This window comes from Coptis chinensis, chromosome 6, assembly GCF_015680905.1.
Source record: "Coptis chinensis isolate HL-2020 chromosome 6, ASM1568090v1, whole genome shotgun sequence".
Classification (NCBI taxonomy): domain Eukaryota; kingdom Viridiplantae; phylum Streptophyta; class Magnoliopsida; order Ranunculales; family Ranunculaceae; genus Coptis; species Coptis chinensis.
This window is the reverse complement of record NC_141461.1, coordinates 17,240,758-17,256,313: the sequence shown is the minus strand read 5'-3', so window position 1 is coordinate 17,256,313 and position 15,556 is coordinate 17,240,758. Positions and strand designations below refer to the sequence as shown.

General features: G+C 34.9%; 1 protein-coding gene across 2 annotated transcripts; it reads right to left on the bottom strand.

Moving 5' to 3' along the window:
* Positions 1 to 12,462: 12,462 nt before the first annotated feature.
* On the bottom strand, positions 12,463 to 14,814 carry LOC147491829 (24-methylenesterol C-methyltransferase 2-like). 2 transcript variants are annotated; one of them, XM_086565178.1, is made up of 2 exons: positions 13,467 to 14,686; positions 12,463 to 12,972 (listed from the first exon to the last, which is right to left on the bottom strand). In XM_086565178.1, exon 1 carries the CDS (start codon positions 14,550 to 14,552, stop codon positions 13,482 to 13,484), a length of 1,071 nt encoding a protein of 356 aa, XP_086421304.1. In that variant the 5' UTR covers positions 14,553 to 14,686; the 3' UTR covers positions 12,463 to 12,972; positions 13,467 to 13,481. The 2 variants fall into 2 exon arrangements, with proteins under 2 accessions (XP_086421304.1, XP_086421303.1); XM_086565177.1 differs by lacking the exon at positions 12,463 to 12,972 and adding an exon at positions 13,107 to 13,346 and having other exon boundaries at positions 13,467 to 14,814.
* Positions 14,815 to 15,556: the final 742 nt, after the last annotated feature.

Below are 15,556 nucleotides of genomic sequence, written 5' to 3'. Positions count from 1 at the left end.
ATGTTTGCTTATCGGGTGTATTCATAAAATGAACATAGTCGATGAGTCTTGACAGGATTAGTGTTGAAGAAAGTTGGTTGCTGCTTGTGGTTTGCGTTAGCGTCGCATTACAAGATATGTTTTGTTTTCCCTTGAGGTGCAATAGATTTTCAGTTGAGATAAGATTTTTTTGTATTTTCAGTTGTAATTATAATTAAAGAGTTGTTGAAAGGAAATTTGTAACTTAATCATATTGGTAAATTTTTGTAATGAAGAAAACTTTTGTTATTTTAAACCTTTTTTATTGGTTTCAAATTATTAGAATAATTAAACAGGTTATGGGTTTTTAGAAGTTGAGAGTGCATCACACCTCGAAAATCAAAGAGTCGGGAACAAATATTGTTTTTCTGATTTTGTCGAAATTCGGGGTGTGACAATAATCTTCAAACGTTCAAGGAGGCAATGTCATCTCCAGAAGCTACTTATTGGAAATAAGCAATAAATAGCGAGATTGAATCCATAATGCAAAATCATACATGGGAATTGGTGGACTTACTACCAAGTCCCAAATATTAGGGATATAAATGGATATTCACAAAGAAATTTAAGACTAATGGATCAATCAACAAGTATAAAGCCAGATTTGTGGTCAAAGACTTTAGACAAAAGGAAGGATTATACTATTTTGACACTTACTCTCAAGTTACAAGAATAACGTCCATAAGGATGCTAATAGCAATAGCTTCAGTACATGGACTTGAGATACATCAAATGGATGTAAAGACGGCATTCTTGAATAGTGAGTTAGGTGAAGAAATATACATGGAACAACCCGAATGGTTTATTGCTCTTGGACAAGAAAGGAAAGTTTGCAAGCTTGTTAAATCCTTATATGGATTAAAGTAAGCACCTAATCAATGGCATGAGAAATTTGACAATGTAATGTTGTCAAACGGTTTCAAAATAAACGAGTGTGACAAGTGTGTCTATATCAAAAGCACTCAAAAGGGATGTGTCATTATTTGTCTCTATGTGGACGATATGCTAATTTTGGGGAGTAATATGGATGTCATAAACTCTACCAAACAAATGTTGTCTAGTAAGTTTGATATGAAAGCTTTAGGTGTCGCTAATGTTATCCTAGGAATTAAGATCTCTAGGACGGAGGATCAGATGGACTTGTTCTATCACAATCTCATTGCATTGAGACGATTCTTGAAAAGTTCAAGAAATATAACATCACACCAAAAAGGACACTAGTTGACATAAATCTTCATTTAGCCAAAAATACTGGAGATAGCATATCTCAACTAGAGTACTCTCGTATACTTGATAGTTTAATATATGCGTCATGAATTACACAAGGCCTAACATAGCATACTCTGTGAGCAAGTTAAGTCGTAATACGAGTCATCCTGGCAGAGATCATTGGACTACCATACCAAGAGTTTTGGGATACTTAAAGTATACTCAGAACTTTGGTCTGCACTATACAAGATATCCAACCGTTCCAGAAGGGTACGGTGCTGCGATGCAAATTTGATATCTGACACTAAAGACTCAAAATCCACAAGTGGATATGTCTTTACACTTGGAGGTGCAATTATTTCTTGGAAATCCTCAAAACAAACGAGCATAGCGAGGTCCACTATGAAATCAGAATTTATAGCATTGGACAAGGCTAGAGAAGAAGCAGAGTGGCTTCGAAATTTCTTAGAGGATATTCCAAATTGGGCTAAACCTCACTACATGCGGTGTGTATAGTGTGATTTTCCTCTACTATTGGTAGAAAAATTAGCATTTATAGCGAATATCTCGTTACTTACATTCGTCGTAGGACATAAACCGTAGAGGTTTGTCTCAAATGGAGTTATCTCAATCGATTATTTTTTCAAAATTAACATTTGGATCCGCTTTACAAAAAATTTAACAAGAGAGCAAGTGCATGGAAAAATTATCAAGGGAATGGGCTTAAAGCCTTTGAGATAATCAACCAAGAGTCCTAATAATGGAAAAACCAAAAAAAAATTGGAGATCCCAAGATCTAGGTTCAAAAGGCCAACTGAATTATGTCCGTGATTCCGTGGTAAGCGAAGAGTAATACATATACTCTAACCCATTCCTATGATAAAACCATCTACGATTTTGAAGAGGACATGATAAGTTAAGCTTTTAATGATTTACTATATCTTGAAAAATATGTTATCCAATAGTTTTTCTCGGGAGATACTCTTTATAGAAATCACCTATGTTATTACGAATTTTGTTACTTTATTTTTTTTTTAAAGACAAATATCTCAAAAGCACTATCCGAAAAAGGTGTGTTCAAAGGCCGACAAAATGAACATTAAGAGTGGTGAACCTGATTTTAGTGTTTTGGTTTGAAGATTTTGTTAGGTTTATATAGTTTCCCAATTCAAGGACATTAATTATCTATCGATCTTCTTCTAATTAAATCCGATCGTCTTTCATTAAGGCAAGTTGAAGGCCTCCCATGCTATTTTTGTTCACGGTATCTTTTCATTTGTAAAAAACATAAATCCATTGTTTATGAGTGAAAAACCGAATTTTCATTCATGTGGAGAATTGTTAGAAAAATGGTTGTATTTGAAAGTTCAAAGTTTAGTGAACACATGAAATTTGGAATTACACAAATCCAATGAGAAATGAATGAGTAATTTGTCGATTTTAGTTAAGGTTTTGAGATGAAATGATTGAGAAATGAATGTGAGAAAGTATTTTCAAACGGTTAGTGAAAAGGAAGTCTGTTGGTGGGATGAAGACCAAAGATGTTGTTGAGTTTATAAGGCTTTTGATTCTCACACCCCTTTATTATTGTAAAGGGGTACCACTAATTTTCCGTGGAGAAAGAACGTTAGTCAAGCTCAACAAGAAACACACAAGATTCATATGGTAAGAATAAATTTAACATCTCAGGCTTGGCTTTTATGTTTCGGTTTTGGGTTAGCTGCTGTATATTATTTTTTGGACTTTAACTTATTTTTTCTTAAATTAGGCCCAATGAGGTTCCACACTCAACAATTGGTTAGACTCTCATAGTTTATCTTGAAACAAAAGTGGGATACATTTTTGCCTGGTTCAAAATAGTGTATTATTTGGTTACCACCTTTCAAATAGGATTGGTTCTAATTGTTTTTTATGTCGTAATGGTTTCTTTTAGTAAACATTTGTTTTTCCTTGAGTTGCCTAACTTTTCCCAAGAATTCTGTGTTGTTATGAAAAGGCACGGATCACACCGATCTTTTCTTTCTTCGTTCTTAGTCAAATACTATGTTGTGTTGGACTTGATGCTAACTTTTATGAAATGGAAGACTTATATCTTGAATTGTTAGTTTCCATCAACTTTAAAACCAATTACATAATTTAAAGACATTGTTTCTATACTAGGCGATGGTTAACAAAAATACAAGATTTACAAGGCAAAAGATTAGTTATTTGGTGATTGTTAATCATAGACATTTAAATTGTATATTCCTAACAAGAATTATATTAATACTAATTTTCGCAGCCTCACGGGCATAAGTTGCCTTGTATATTATCACGAAAAGCTATACTTTACCTCTCAAATTTGAATTAATGTTAGCATGTTAATAAAAAAAAAAGTTGTATTCAGACCAAAAACCAGATCGTTCAGAAGGATCATCAACAGAGAATTACAAATTGAAATTTGTTTTCTCTAAAATGATTAACAATGTTAGCTAGTTGCATATTTATAGGTTGATTTGATCTCAACTATAAGTTTGTTGTAATTTTTTCTGTTTTGCTGAGTTATGTGCATATGGAATTAGCACCTGCTGTATCTAACTTCGATTGTCACACGACATCGCATTATTCACTAGAGAAGCTCCTGTCAAAGACTTAGAACTTATTTTGACTGCCATATATAAGAAATGAGTTCCTTCCTAAAAGGAAAATTATTCTAATTAATTGGTTATTTGGTTATGAATTTATGATTGATAAAGTTATTAGGATCCTTGGCAAGTTGGCAGACTTGTCTTCAAGTTTAAAATTACCAAATTTTCTGTACAATCATATCCATTTTGCTTGTGGATAATCTGTTCGTGCACATGCAAAATCATGTAAAACATTCATCTTGGAATTCCTAAGTAAGCGAATTAATCCTATATGCAGTATATAGGACGGTTTAAATCCTATATTCTTCAACATTTTTAAGCCTCTAGGATTTGTTTTAAAGCACCAGTTGGTACTCAAAAAAAATCATTAGTTCATATATTTGTGTTAAAAGGACCCTTTCATCAGATATTGTTATTTGATTTGATTACAGGTTATTTGTTCCATGTTTGGGTAAAGATGGAGGATTGGCAAACCGAGTACTTGTGCAATGGAAAAGCCTTCAAAGTTCAAACAGTGTTTGACATTATAATTCAGATTTAATTACAAAAGTCTGTAAGTAGTGACTAGTGACATTTAGTGACTAGTGAAACCTTTGATCAACTTAAGTTAGTTTTAAACTACACGATTCGTGGTAGTGGTGATGTTGTGATTGTTGGGGATCATCAATTTGTGGAGATAATTGTTAGGAATATACAACTTAATTGTACTGGAACTCTTTACCAATTACCAAACTATACAAACCTTTTGTTGTCTAGTGTCTTGTATTCTTAATTTTGAGCAAATTTAGAACTTTATGTATACTTTTTCCCCTTGCATATGTTAAAATGTTGATGGGAAACTTGTAAGAAAGATAACAATTTTGACATAGAAAGCTAAAAAATTCTATATACCTATAAGTAAATGAATTTGATGATCAGGAGAAGAGAAAACATTTTCCTTAACAATGTATTTTTCTCTCCAAATTCATCCACTAGAAAATAGGAAGTTTGGAACTTTATCAAACAATTTTGTGTTTTGTTTTGTTGTAAAATTTACTAATTCTTTGAAAAGTCACATGTTTCAAGGATTGATTTTCCATGTTGTTATTTTGAACGCTTCATAATTTTGAAAGGTTACACTTTTTGCATGACTATGATAGGAACCACATTTGAAGAGTCGCGAGGGCAGATGATCCCATGGCATTTGAACTAAAACCATTTAATCTTTTTCTCACTTCAAGTCTTCAAGATAAAACCCATTTCATCTTACTTGGGGTAAGACAAACAAACTACTCATTCATATTTAAATGGATTTATCAAATCATTTTTCTAACAATCCCCCACATGAATGAAAATTTGAATACCATCTTTCATCATAAATAAATTATTTTGCTTCTTTTACAAATGAAAAGATACCGACAAATTTAATTGTGTTTCTAAAGCATGGGAGGCCTTGAACTGGACATTTAGTGAAAAATTGAGATATAATTTTAATAGCCGACGATCGTAGCTTCTATTAATGTCCTAGGCCGTTTGTATAAACCTAGACAATCATCTTGAGTTGAAATATTTGCTATAGCATTTCAAAGTTGTTCAAACTTGAATGGTTCATTTTGGCCTTGAACACTTCTTGGTTTCATGATATTTTTTTGAGACATTTGCCTTTAAAATTCTTTTGAATCTTTTAACATAGGTGATTTCTATAAATGTTTTCCTCATTACCACTTGGATCATCTTTCCAAGATATAGTAATTTCATTAAAAGCTTGACTTATTTTAAGAGATATTCCGCATCTTATATAGGAATGGCAAAGAGGATAATATTAAAATTGCTAGGAGATCCAAACATAATTCTTGGCCCATTGAACCTCATGGATCTTGGGATCTCCAAATAACTAGGTTGGTTTTCCATTATGATGACTCTTGGTTGATTATCTTTCAAGGATCTTTCAACCACCTTGATAATCTTTCGACAAACCTTGCTCTCTTGTTAAACACCTTTTGTAAGCGGATCATCAATGTTATCTTTGTTCCTTACATAGTCGATTGAGATAACTCTATTTGAGTGGAATTGATATTATGTCGAGCGAATGATGAGAACTTCCGTTTATACATGCTACTCGTGTTTACCAATCTCTCGAGGACATCGTGAGCTTGACCTGCAAGATCTCTTCAGCACTTTTGGTGGAGCCCCGTGTTTAGAATATCCTCTAAGAAATTTGAATGAGCAAAGGCTTTGGTTTTGTCAACTTTGTACACAAAGGTGATTCCATAGCTATTGCAAAGCTTAATGGCGTTTGTTTTGAGACAACCAAGAAATTTATGAGTCTCTCCTGTGGCAGAGAAAAAACTAGATTTTATGTCTTTTGAGTAATGCTTCAACAAATTTCTGCTTTTTTTTGAATGTATTAATTCAAGGAGATTTTTAATATCTTATATTTTGCCAATTTTTTATAACAAATTTAATAAATTGGAAAACCTTTTAGATTTTGTTTATTCATTTGTTGATTAAGTTTGTGGAATGTGATCTTTATATCATATTTTCATATAGTGCATGGTGGACATTAAGACCTCGTTTTTTTTTTTTTTTTTTTTATAACAATTTACTAATGGATAATTTCTTAAACAACAATAATTAGTAAATAGCATTTCTAATAGTAAAACACATATCATCTTACAAATAATAAAATATTTTTAGAAATTTTAGCACCCGACCATTCCTAACATCACGGAATAAAGCAAGGATTTTAATCTTGGATCATAATTCCGTTACTAAAATTATTATTACCGGTTACCACCTTGTTGATTTTCAAGAAGTCCATTCCAAGAATGACTTGAAAATGGTATAACCGTTAGTAAAAATATAAGTCCACCTTTCCTCGCCCGGTTAGTGCATCTTAATGTCAACTTCCAAAGCGGTAGTCCTTTCACGGTTCGGCTTCTTGGTTCAAGCCTCTCATAGAGCCGCAGTACATTGGGCGAGAGTTTCAATCCAGATAGCCTCGGATACATACCGTGAGATTACATAACAGTTGAAGATAACCATCTCAAATGGAGTTGTTGAGTTCGACTATGTAAGGTCAAAAGATATCATTGGGACCAAAAAATTTACCATTCAACAAAGAGCAAGTAGGTGGAAAAATTATCAAGGGAATGGGCTTAAATGGAGATAATCAACCAAGAGTCCTAATAATGGAAAAACCAACCTTATTTGGAGATCCCAAGATCTAGGTCTGAATTATTCTGAAACCAAAACAGTAAAATTATACTCTAACCCATTCCTATGATAAAACCAAAAACATGATAAGTTAAGCTTTTAATGTTTTACTATATCTTGAAAAATTATGTTATCCAAGTAGAGTATTCAGCGTCCCTTCTTTATAGAAATCACCTATGTTAGTACGGAAGTTATTAAAACAACTTCTATTTGAATTTTAAAGACAAATATCTCAAAAGCAAACTAATGAAAACCAAGAAGTGTTCAAGGCCGAAAAAAATGAACACTAGGGACGTGAGAACCAACAATGATCGAGAATGTCTTGCGTGTGAAGATGATTTTAGGTTTATATAGGCTACCGACAATTCAAGGACATTAATTGAAGTCTACTGATCGTCTAATTAAATCCGATCGTCTTTCATTAAGGCAAGTTGAAGGCCTCCCATGCTATTTGACCTGATACGGTATCTTTTCATTTGTAGAAAAACATAAATCCATTGTTTATGAGTGAAAAAACCGAATTTTCATTCATGTGGAGAATTGTTAGAAAAATGGTTGTAATTGAAAGTTCAAAGTGTAGTGAACACATGAAATTTGGAATTACACAAATCCATTGAGAAATGAATGAGTAATTTGTCTCCCAAGTTACCCAACTTGAGATGAAATGATTGAGAAATGAATGTGAGAAAGTGTGTAAAACGGTTAGTCCCACATAGGAAGAAGACCAAAGAGTTGTTGAGTTTATAAGGCCTACTTGTGGCTACTTGGGTTGGGCCCCAAGGGGTACCACTAATTTTCCGTGGAGAAAGAACGTAGTCAAGCTCAACAAGAAACACACAAATTGCGTTAGAAAATCCCTTTTCGTTCAACTCGGCTCGGCTTTAATTTACCGTGTATATTATTTTTGGACTACAAACTTCTTTTTTCTTAAATTAGGCCCAATCCGAATTGGGTCTAACAGGCTAGTTAGTTTATCTTGAAACAATAGCGTGGGATACACCTTTTCGAAAGGGTGCACTGGTTCAAAATAGTGCATTATGCGAAAAAGCTAGACCTTCGATTCTATAGGCACCGGGTTCAAACAAGGTGTTTTTATGTCGTGAACCGTTTTTGAAACATTTGACTTTTCAAAGAGTTGCCTAACTTTTCCCAAGAATTCCTGTGTTGTTTGAAAGGATCTGAGATCACACATTTCGATCTTTTCTTCTTTCTACGTTTCTTAGTAAATATACATGTTGTGTTGCCGATTCCGTAGAATTGAAAGTGCTAACTTTCTATAAAAAGGAAACGTTATATCTTGAAAAACGGTTTCCCATCAACTTTCAAGCACCGTGAGGAGGAAAATCTGTCTTAAAGACATAGTGTTTCTATACTAGACTCAGATTTAACAAAAAAATACAAGACACTTACAAGGCAAAAGATTTGTCCTATTTGGTGATTGGTAAAGAGTAAGTACATTTAAATTGTATATTCCTAACAAGAATTATATTAATACTAATGACTGGTCTCGCAGCCTCACGGGCATAAGTTGCATCATATTATCACGAAAAGTTATACTTTACCTCTCAAATTTGAATTAATGTTAGCATGTTAATAAAAATGCTCAAGTTGTATTCAGACCAAAAAACCAGATCGTTCAGAAGGATCATCAACAGAGAATTACAAATTGAAATTTCATTTCTCTAAAATGATTAACAATGTTAGCTAGTTGCATATTTATAGGTTGATTTGATCTCAACTATAACTTGTTGTAATTTTTTCTGACTTTTGCTGAGTTATGTGCATATGGAATTAGCACCTGCTGTATCTAACTTCGATTGTCACACGACATCGCATTATTCACTAGAGAAGCTCCTGTCAAAGACTTAGAACTTATTTTGACTGCCATATATAAGAAATGAGTTCCTTCCTAAAAGGAAAATTATTCTAATTAATTGGTTATTTGGTTATGAATTTATGATTGATAAAGTTATTAGGATCCTTGGCAAGTTGGCAGACTTGTCTTCAAGTTTAAAATTACCAAATTTTCTGTACAATCATATCCATTTTGCTTGTGGATAATCTGTTCGTGCACATGCAAAATCATGTAAAACATTCATCTTGGAATTCCTACGAGCGAATTAATCCTATATGCAGTATATAGGAATTCCTAAATCCTATATAAACTCTTCAACATTTCTTAAGCCTCTAAAGCCCTACACTCCAAGCACCAGTTGGTACTCCAATGGGCTTACCATTCCCTTTCATATATTTGTGTGAAAAAGGACCCTTTCATCAGATATTGTTATTTGATTTGATTACAGGTTATTTGTTCCATGTTTGGGTAAAGGCGGAGGATTGGCAAACCGAGTACCTGTGCAATGGAAAAGCCTTCAAAGTTCAAACAGTGTTTGACATTATAATTCAGATTTAAGTACAACAGTCTGTAGTAGTGACTAGTGACTAGTGACTAGTGAAACCTTTGCTCAACTGCTCCCCTAGTTTTAAACTACACGAACTCGTGATAGTGGTGCTGTTGTGATTGTTGGGGATGTGTCTTTGTGGAGTGGTGACCACGTAATAAGAAGCCTGCAGAAACGTTAAGCACTTGGAAATGAATCTTAGCGTTTGTTTTTTCTTGTTTCTCATTACTATTGCTCCATGCTCATTGCTACACTATTGCAAGGCCCAAATTATCGACGATATATTACCGATATATATCGTTTTTTTGATACATCGATATGGATATATTTGATATATATCAACCGAATATTGAATTTTTTTCCGATATATATCACAATTTCTGATATAACTATATATCAATCGATATATCCGATATAAATTGTTGATTTTGACCGATATTATTGACTTAGACCAAATATTGTTGATTTTGACTTATATATCGACGATATTTCCGATATAATTGACAATATTTCCAATATATCGATATACAAAACAAAATTTTGACTGGTGAACAAAAAAATAGATATCTCTGATATTTTTGATATATCCGATATATATCGGTTTTTTTGGTATATAGAAATATTCACATTCACCGAATTCGATATTTTAGGCCTTGCTCTATTGTAAGTTTCTCATTACTATTGCTCCATGGTTATTGCTACTCAATTGTAAGTTTCTCATTACTATTGCTCCATATGGTTATTGCTGCTCAATTGTAAGTTTCTGATTTTTGAGAGTAATCGATATTAAACAACTGATCAAGTCATCAACCTGAAGATTTCTCAATGTTATGCCTGGATCATTCATACCACTTCAAACACTAACAAGGAAATGGTATTCTACTACTTTACAGATTGCAGGCTATATGCTTTTTTGTCAAGCGACGGGCCCTTATCCATTCTATGGCTTTGACACTAAAATTTGAGAATTAAAAAGGACCGATACTGATATATTTGTCCCAATCAACTGATTCGATTTGTTTTTTTCATTTAAAACCTGAAGACCCTTCATCCTTTAGAGGTCTTAGACCTGAACGCAAAATGTTAACAATGGGTTCTACTGGACAGTTGTCGCAGGAAAACCTTATCCATTCCCCACACTTTTGGTGTATAGGGATGTAGGATTTGGTCATCAACCTGAAGATTTCTCAGACCTGAACGAATGTTTGCCTTTCAAAATTGAGAATTTCAAAAAGTGACCGAGTTTGTACTAAGCTTGGGCTCAAACATTGTCCCAACCCAGGCAATCCAAGTTCGATCATTTCATTTAAATGCGTTATATTTTTTCTTTCGAATTTTATCATCACAAAATTCTTCGATTTCTTAACATTCCAATCTAAGATTCTGCCTTCCCCATATGGCCATATGTTTGCTTTTGTATAGAACCCAGGTCGTCAATATACTCAGACCCAATTGCTCCCTCAAATTTGGAGATAGAGGTCCAAACCATTGGTGTGCTTATATTTTTTCTTTCGAATTTTATCATCACAAAATTCTTCGATTTCTTAACATTCCAATCTAAGATTCTGCCTTCCCCATATGGCCATATGTTTGTGTATATGTCGTCAATATACTCAGACCCAAGTAACCTAAACCAGTGCACCCAACTACCCAAGTGACCCAACCTCCAGCACTTCAGCATTTGAGTAACTTGAGATCGGGTTTGACCCAATGCCCAACCGAACCAAACCCCCACAATTGAGGCCCATAAGTATTAGGCAGACTATGGTAACTTGTAGACAATGTACTCTTTCTGCCATAGTGCCATACGCTCGTAAAAGTTCAAACTACAGGCATCCCATCCAACCTTAGGTAATTGAGGTCTCAGATAACGATATATCGTATGTGGATAAGGTCTGGGAATGTTCTAAGCAGTTAAAGCTGCAACGCTACCATAGTTTTGGGAAACAAAAAACAATGAAGCAGATCTTGAAGTCATTGTGAAGTGTGAACAGAACAAGGAAAGAAAATGCCTATCAGTACACACATAGGTGTGATAAGTGATCTAAGGATTCTAAGCAGAAAACAACTACAACGAAATCTGAAACATAACAAGAACAGCACATGGTGCAAGGACCCCAATTAGCTGGCACATTGCCTACTTGTCTTGTACTTTCAATGCCAAGAATGAACTATTAGACAAAATAAACCATCACTAAAGGTCACCACAACATTCAGATTTCAGATCCGTTGCAGGCAAAGATTGGCAGGTTCATGTGCATCTCACGAGTATTTTGTCTCTCGTACCACATGCCATCTTTACCGTTTAATATAATCACTGATTAGTTTAATAATCAATTTAAGCAAAATCGTCGCTGTACCACGTGTATAGTATCAATCAATAGTATGCTATCTCGTATTCTCGTGTCCCATTGATAACATTATCGGAAAAAAAGAATCACATTGATAAAAATAAGAATATCAATTAATAAAGAAGAGATCTGACTGATTATGTTGGATGCAAGATTGATAAGGGATCCTTAGTTTCAAATACAACTCACCAAGATACAATTACACAATACACCTTTAATTTTATTAAAAGTTCAAAAATAAAGTAAATGATAAACGTACTACGTACTTGCAAGAGGCCAAAGGAGAAAAACAATTTATGTGAAGCCTGCCGAATGCCTTGAAAGTTAGTGTGCCAAATCTACTTGAATAGGGCAAGGCTTTGTTTAAGGGAGCAGTTGGAGACTATTCTATTATTATACTAACTCCAATCCCAAACAAACACTTACTACATAAAAGGCTAACACTACGTTCCGTTGTTGGTTTGTAAAGCAAGACAAATTTCTTAGTTATCTATGTTGGATAGATGTGGTTTCTGCTCAAGTGGTCGTTGAAACCAAGAAATGCAGGTGAAAGAAATCGACCATTGTATGTTTTCTCATCTCATAGCATTTGCCCCCATGGCCCTGACGGCCTGACCTAGATAGCCTTACGAAAACACACTCCCACATTGCAATCATTCATTCATATATAATCATATTATACTGATATAGCAGAACTTGGAAATTTGAAGTACCACATTATCATTCTACACTTCATAATTTTCAATAACAAAATAAAAAAGATTACCACCAAAAAAAACAAATTAAAGGTTCTAGCAATAATACAACTTCTACTATTCTTGCTGTGTGCATCCTAGTGACTAGAAGTTTGATTTGAAAGTCCTAAAATATCCTTGGCCATAGATGTTTAGGAATTAGGATCCCTAACTTTCCAGTTTCCACAACAGAAATGGAATTTCCACAGTTCTCGTGGTTCACTTCTGGAAGTACGATAATGAATTCTGTCAACGAGTCTAAAGTCTAAACAAGAAAGAGCTCGCACCTTTGGATTTGTGACCACTCTCGCGGCAAGTACTACGTACTACGTAGATGAAATGTGCAAGAATTTTGCTTAAAAACCTAATGTTTGCGCACTCACAAATTCTCGTGACTCTGTATACAAAATATCTTCAGAAAGGGCAACATGCATGCCTGCAAAGTGTCACACAACATTTTTAACTCTTCTTCAAAATAACCAACTTTTCTGGGAGGGTCGGTGATGCAATTGGCCATTTGGTAAAAGTATAAAACAAAACAAAAACAAAAACAAAAACGAATCCCATGGCTTTGTTGAAGTACCACTTATTATTACTAAATAGAGTAACTTTTGGATTAAATTAGAAGAGATTGCTGCACTATTTTTTTCCTCTCCTACACCTGCTGTTACAATCTTACACATAAAAACCCAAATCCAAATTCTTCTCTACCACCATAAACATAACAATTAACTAATAAAATAAAAAAACATAAATACTCCAAAATCCCCATCTCTCTTCAACACCAAATACATGGTTCCAACACAAAATCTAGCAAAAAAAAAAAAAAAAACTGAAGTGACCCCTAGACAATAATTAGGATAATTAAACAAAAAAAAAAAAAAAAAAAGGACAAATTGAGAGAGAAGTGTGAGACCAAGTGAAGTGTACCTCTAGAATCATCAACTAAGCCTCTGGCTTTCTGCAGACAATCAAATGCATAGGACTAAAAATCCCAGATTCACCACCTCTAGTGAGATAATCAGCAGTAACAAACAACATCTCATGAACATCAACAACTCCTTTTGGAGCAATCCCCAACCAAGTCAAAACAGTTACCAAAACATGATTCCTCCAATAAGCAATTCTCCCCATCTTCAATCTATCCCACCATGGATGTGAAGGTGGCTTAGCTAGATCTTTCTCTTTCACAACTTCAAACCCAACTTTCTTCGCAATCTCCGAAATCTCATCATACCTTCTCAATCCAGGCAATGCATTTCCTCTTTCAATCCCCTGAATCACTTCAACATGCTCCTCATTATTTCCATCATAACGATCCGTTGTAACCCATTCATAAGATACATACTTAGATCCAGGTTTCAAAACTCTATAAATCTCAGCATAAACTTGTTCTAGTTTAGGTGCATGACATGTTGCTTCAATTGAATAAGCCCCATCGAAACTATTATCATCAAATGGCATTTCCAAGAAGTTCCCACACACAACCTCACATAGCGAGTCTAGACCCGCTTTTTTATTATGGATCAGAGCTCTTTTCACTTGATACTCATTTATTGTAATGCCAACAACATGAGCTTTGGAATGAGCAGCAATTGCCCTCATAGGACCACCAACACCACAACCAACATCTAGAATTTTCTGACCATGATTCACATCAAGTAAATCAACAGCCATTTCTTCATGGAAACGAGTAGCATCTTTATTGGACTTTCCAGGAATTGATGGGGAGAAGTGGAAAGACTGTCCCCAGCCCCATTCGTAAATATCGGTAACGAGATTGTAAAAAGTGTCGACAAATGCCGGTACTTTTTCTACAGTTTCGATTTCTTTAGGACGGCGGAAAAATGACCAGTATTGTTTGTAATTGTCTTGGAGATTGTCACGAGATATTGAACCGCCTGATAAGCTCACGGCGCGTTTGCCTTTTCTTTCGGCTGAGCCGAAAAAGAAGACGAACCAGTATAAGCCGCCGGCTAGGAGAGCTGTTGTGAAGAAAAGGGAGAAGGAATCCATGGGGAGGGAGGAGTAAAAAATACAAGGAGTTGAGCGAGAGAAGTGAGAGTGAGAGAGGAAAGTGAGTTAAATAAACAAGAGATTTTATATATTTTTATTTATTCTGAAGGAATCTCGGTATTATTATAGCTTGTGTAACGGAAGTCGACTTTTTTGCGGAGACTTAGCAAACTAGTACTGTTAAAAGTTAGAACACTCGATAGTTGATAAAGTAGTCTATGGAGTTAGGGCACTAGTATGATACGCGTAGTTTGTTTTGGGCAACCAAACTCAAATTAGGCAAACCGTGGGGATTGAGGTGCTCCACATGGTTTACTCGATATAATTGTGGTGTAGACGACTAAATCGTGATTTGTGGTTTACACCACACTACCACACACATCTTCCTCGCTACTAGTAACTTTTTAGCCGAAATAAACTATCAAAGTCGGGTGCGCCATGCCCCCTATTTGTATAAACCTTTTCATGTAGGGTGTGATCCACATGCTTAATTATCTTAGATGTTGCCCACAGCCCCACGCTACTGACGCTAGTATGAAAGGTATAGTTGGGGGTTGAAACCCAAGAATGCTCTATAGCCCAGCCCATGTTCGTGACTGGGACCACAATAACAATTATTAGTCAGTCTAGGGGGGTGAAGTTAGGGGTGGAATTTGGCCCCTAACGACCCTAATCCCGGCCCCCGACCGACCCGATCCTAAGCCCTATAAAGCCCTCACAACTAAAGCCCCTCACAGAGTTTAGGTAGGCCGCGGCCGGCCCTAATGCCTTCTTCTAGGGCTGGGGCTAAGATTCTAAAACATAGGCCGACCCTAATTCATCCCTTATTAGCCGACCCTAACCAAGCCCTAACCGCCCTTTTTTTCACACTTTCACTATAAAATACATACATACCATAATTGTCCAACTCTAACATTAAATATTTTCAATTAAAATAACATTGTTCTTTCTTGTAATTTATCACTTACATCCAAGCAGTCTTCCAATAACTTGTCTTATATAAC

Bases quoted from the DNA above. Each gene is read 5' to 3' on its own strand.
- LOC147491829 (XM_086565177.1), bottom strand. From the start codon at position 14,552: ATGGATTCCTTCTCCCTTTTCTTCACAACAGCTCTCCTAGCCGGCGGC.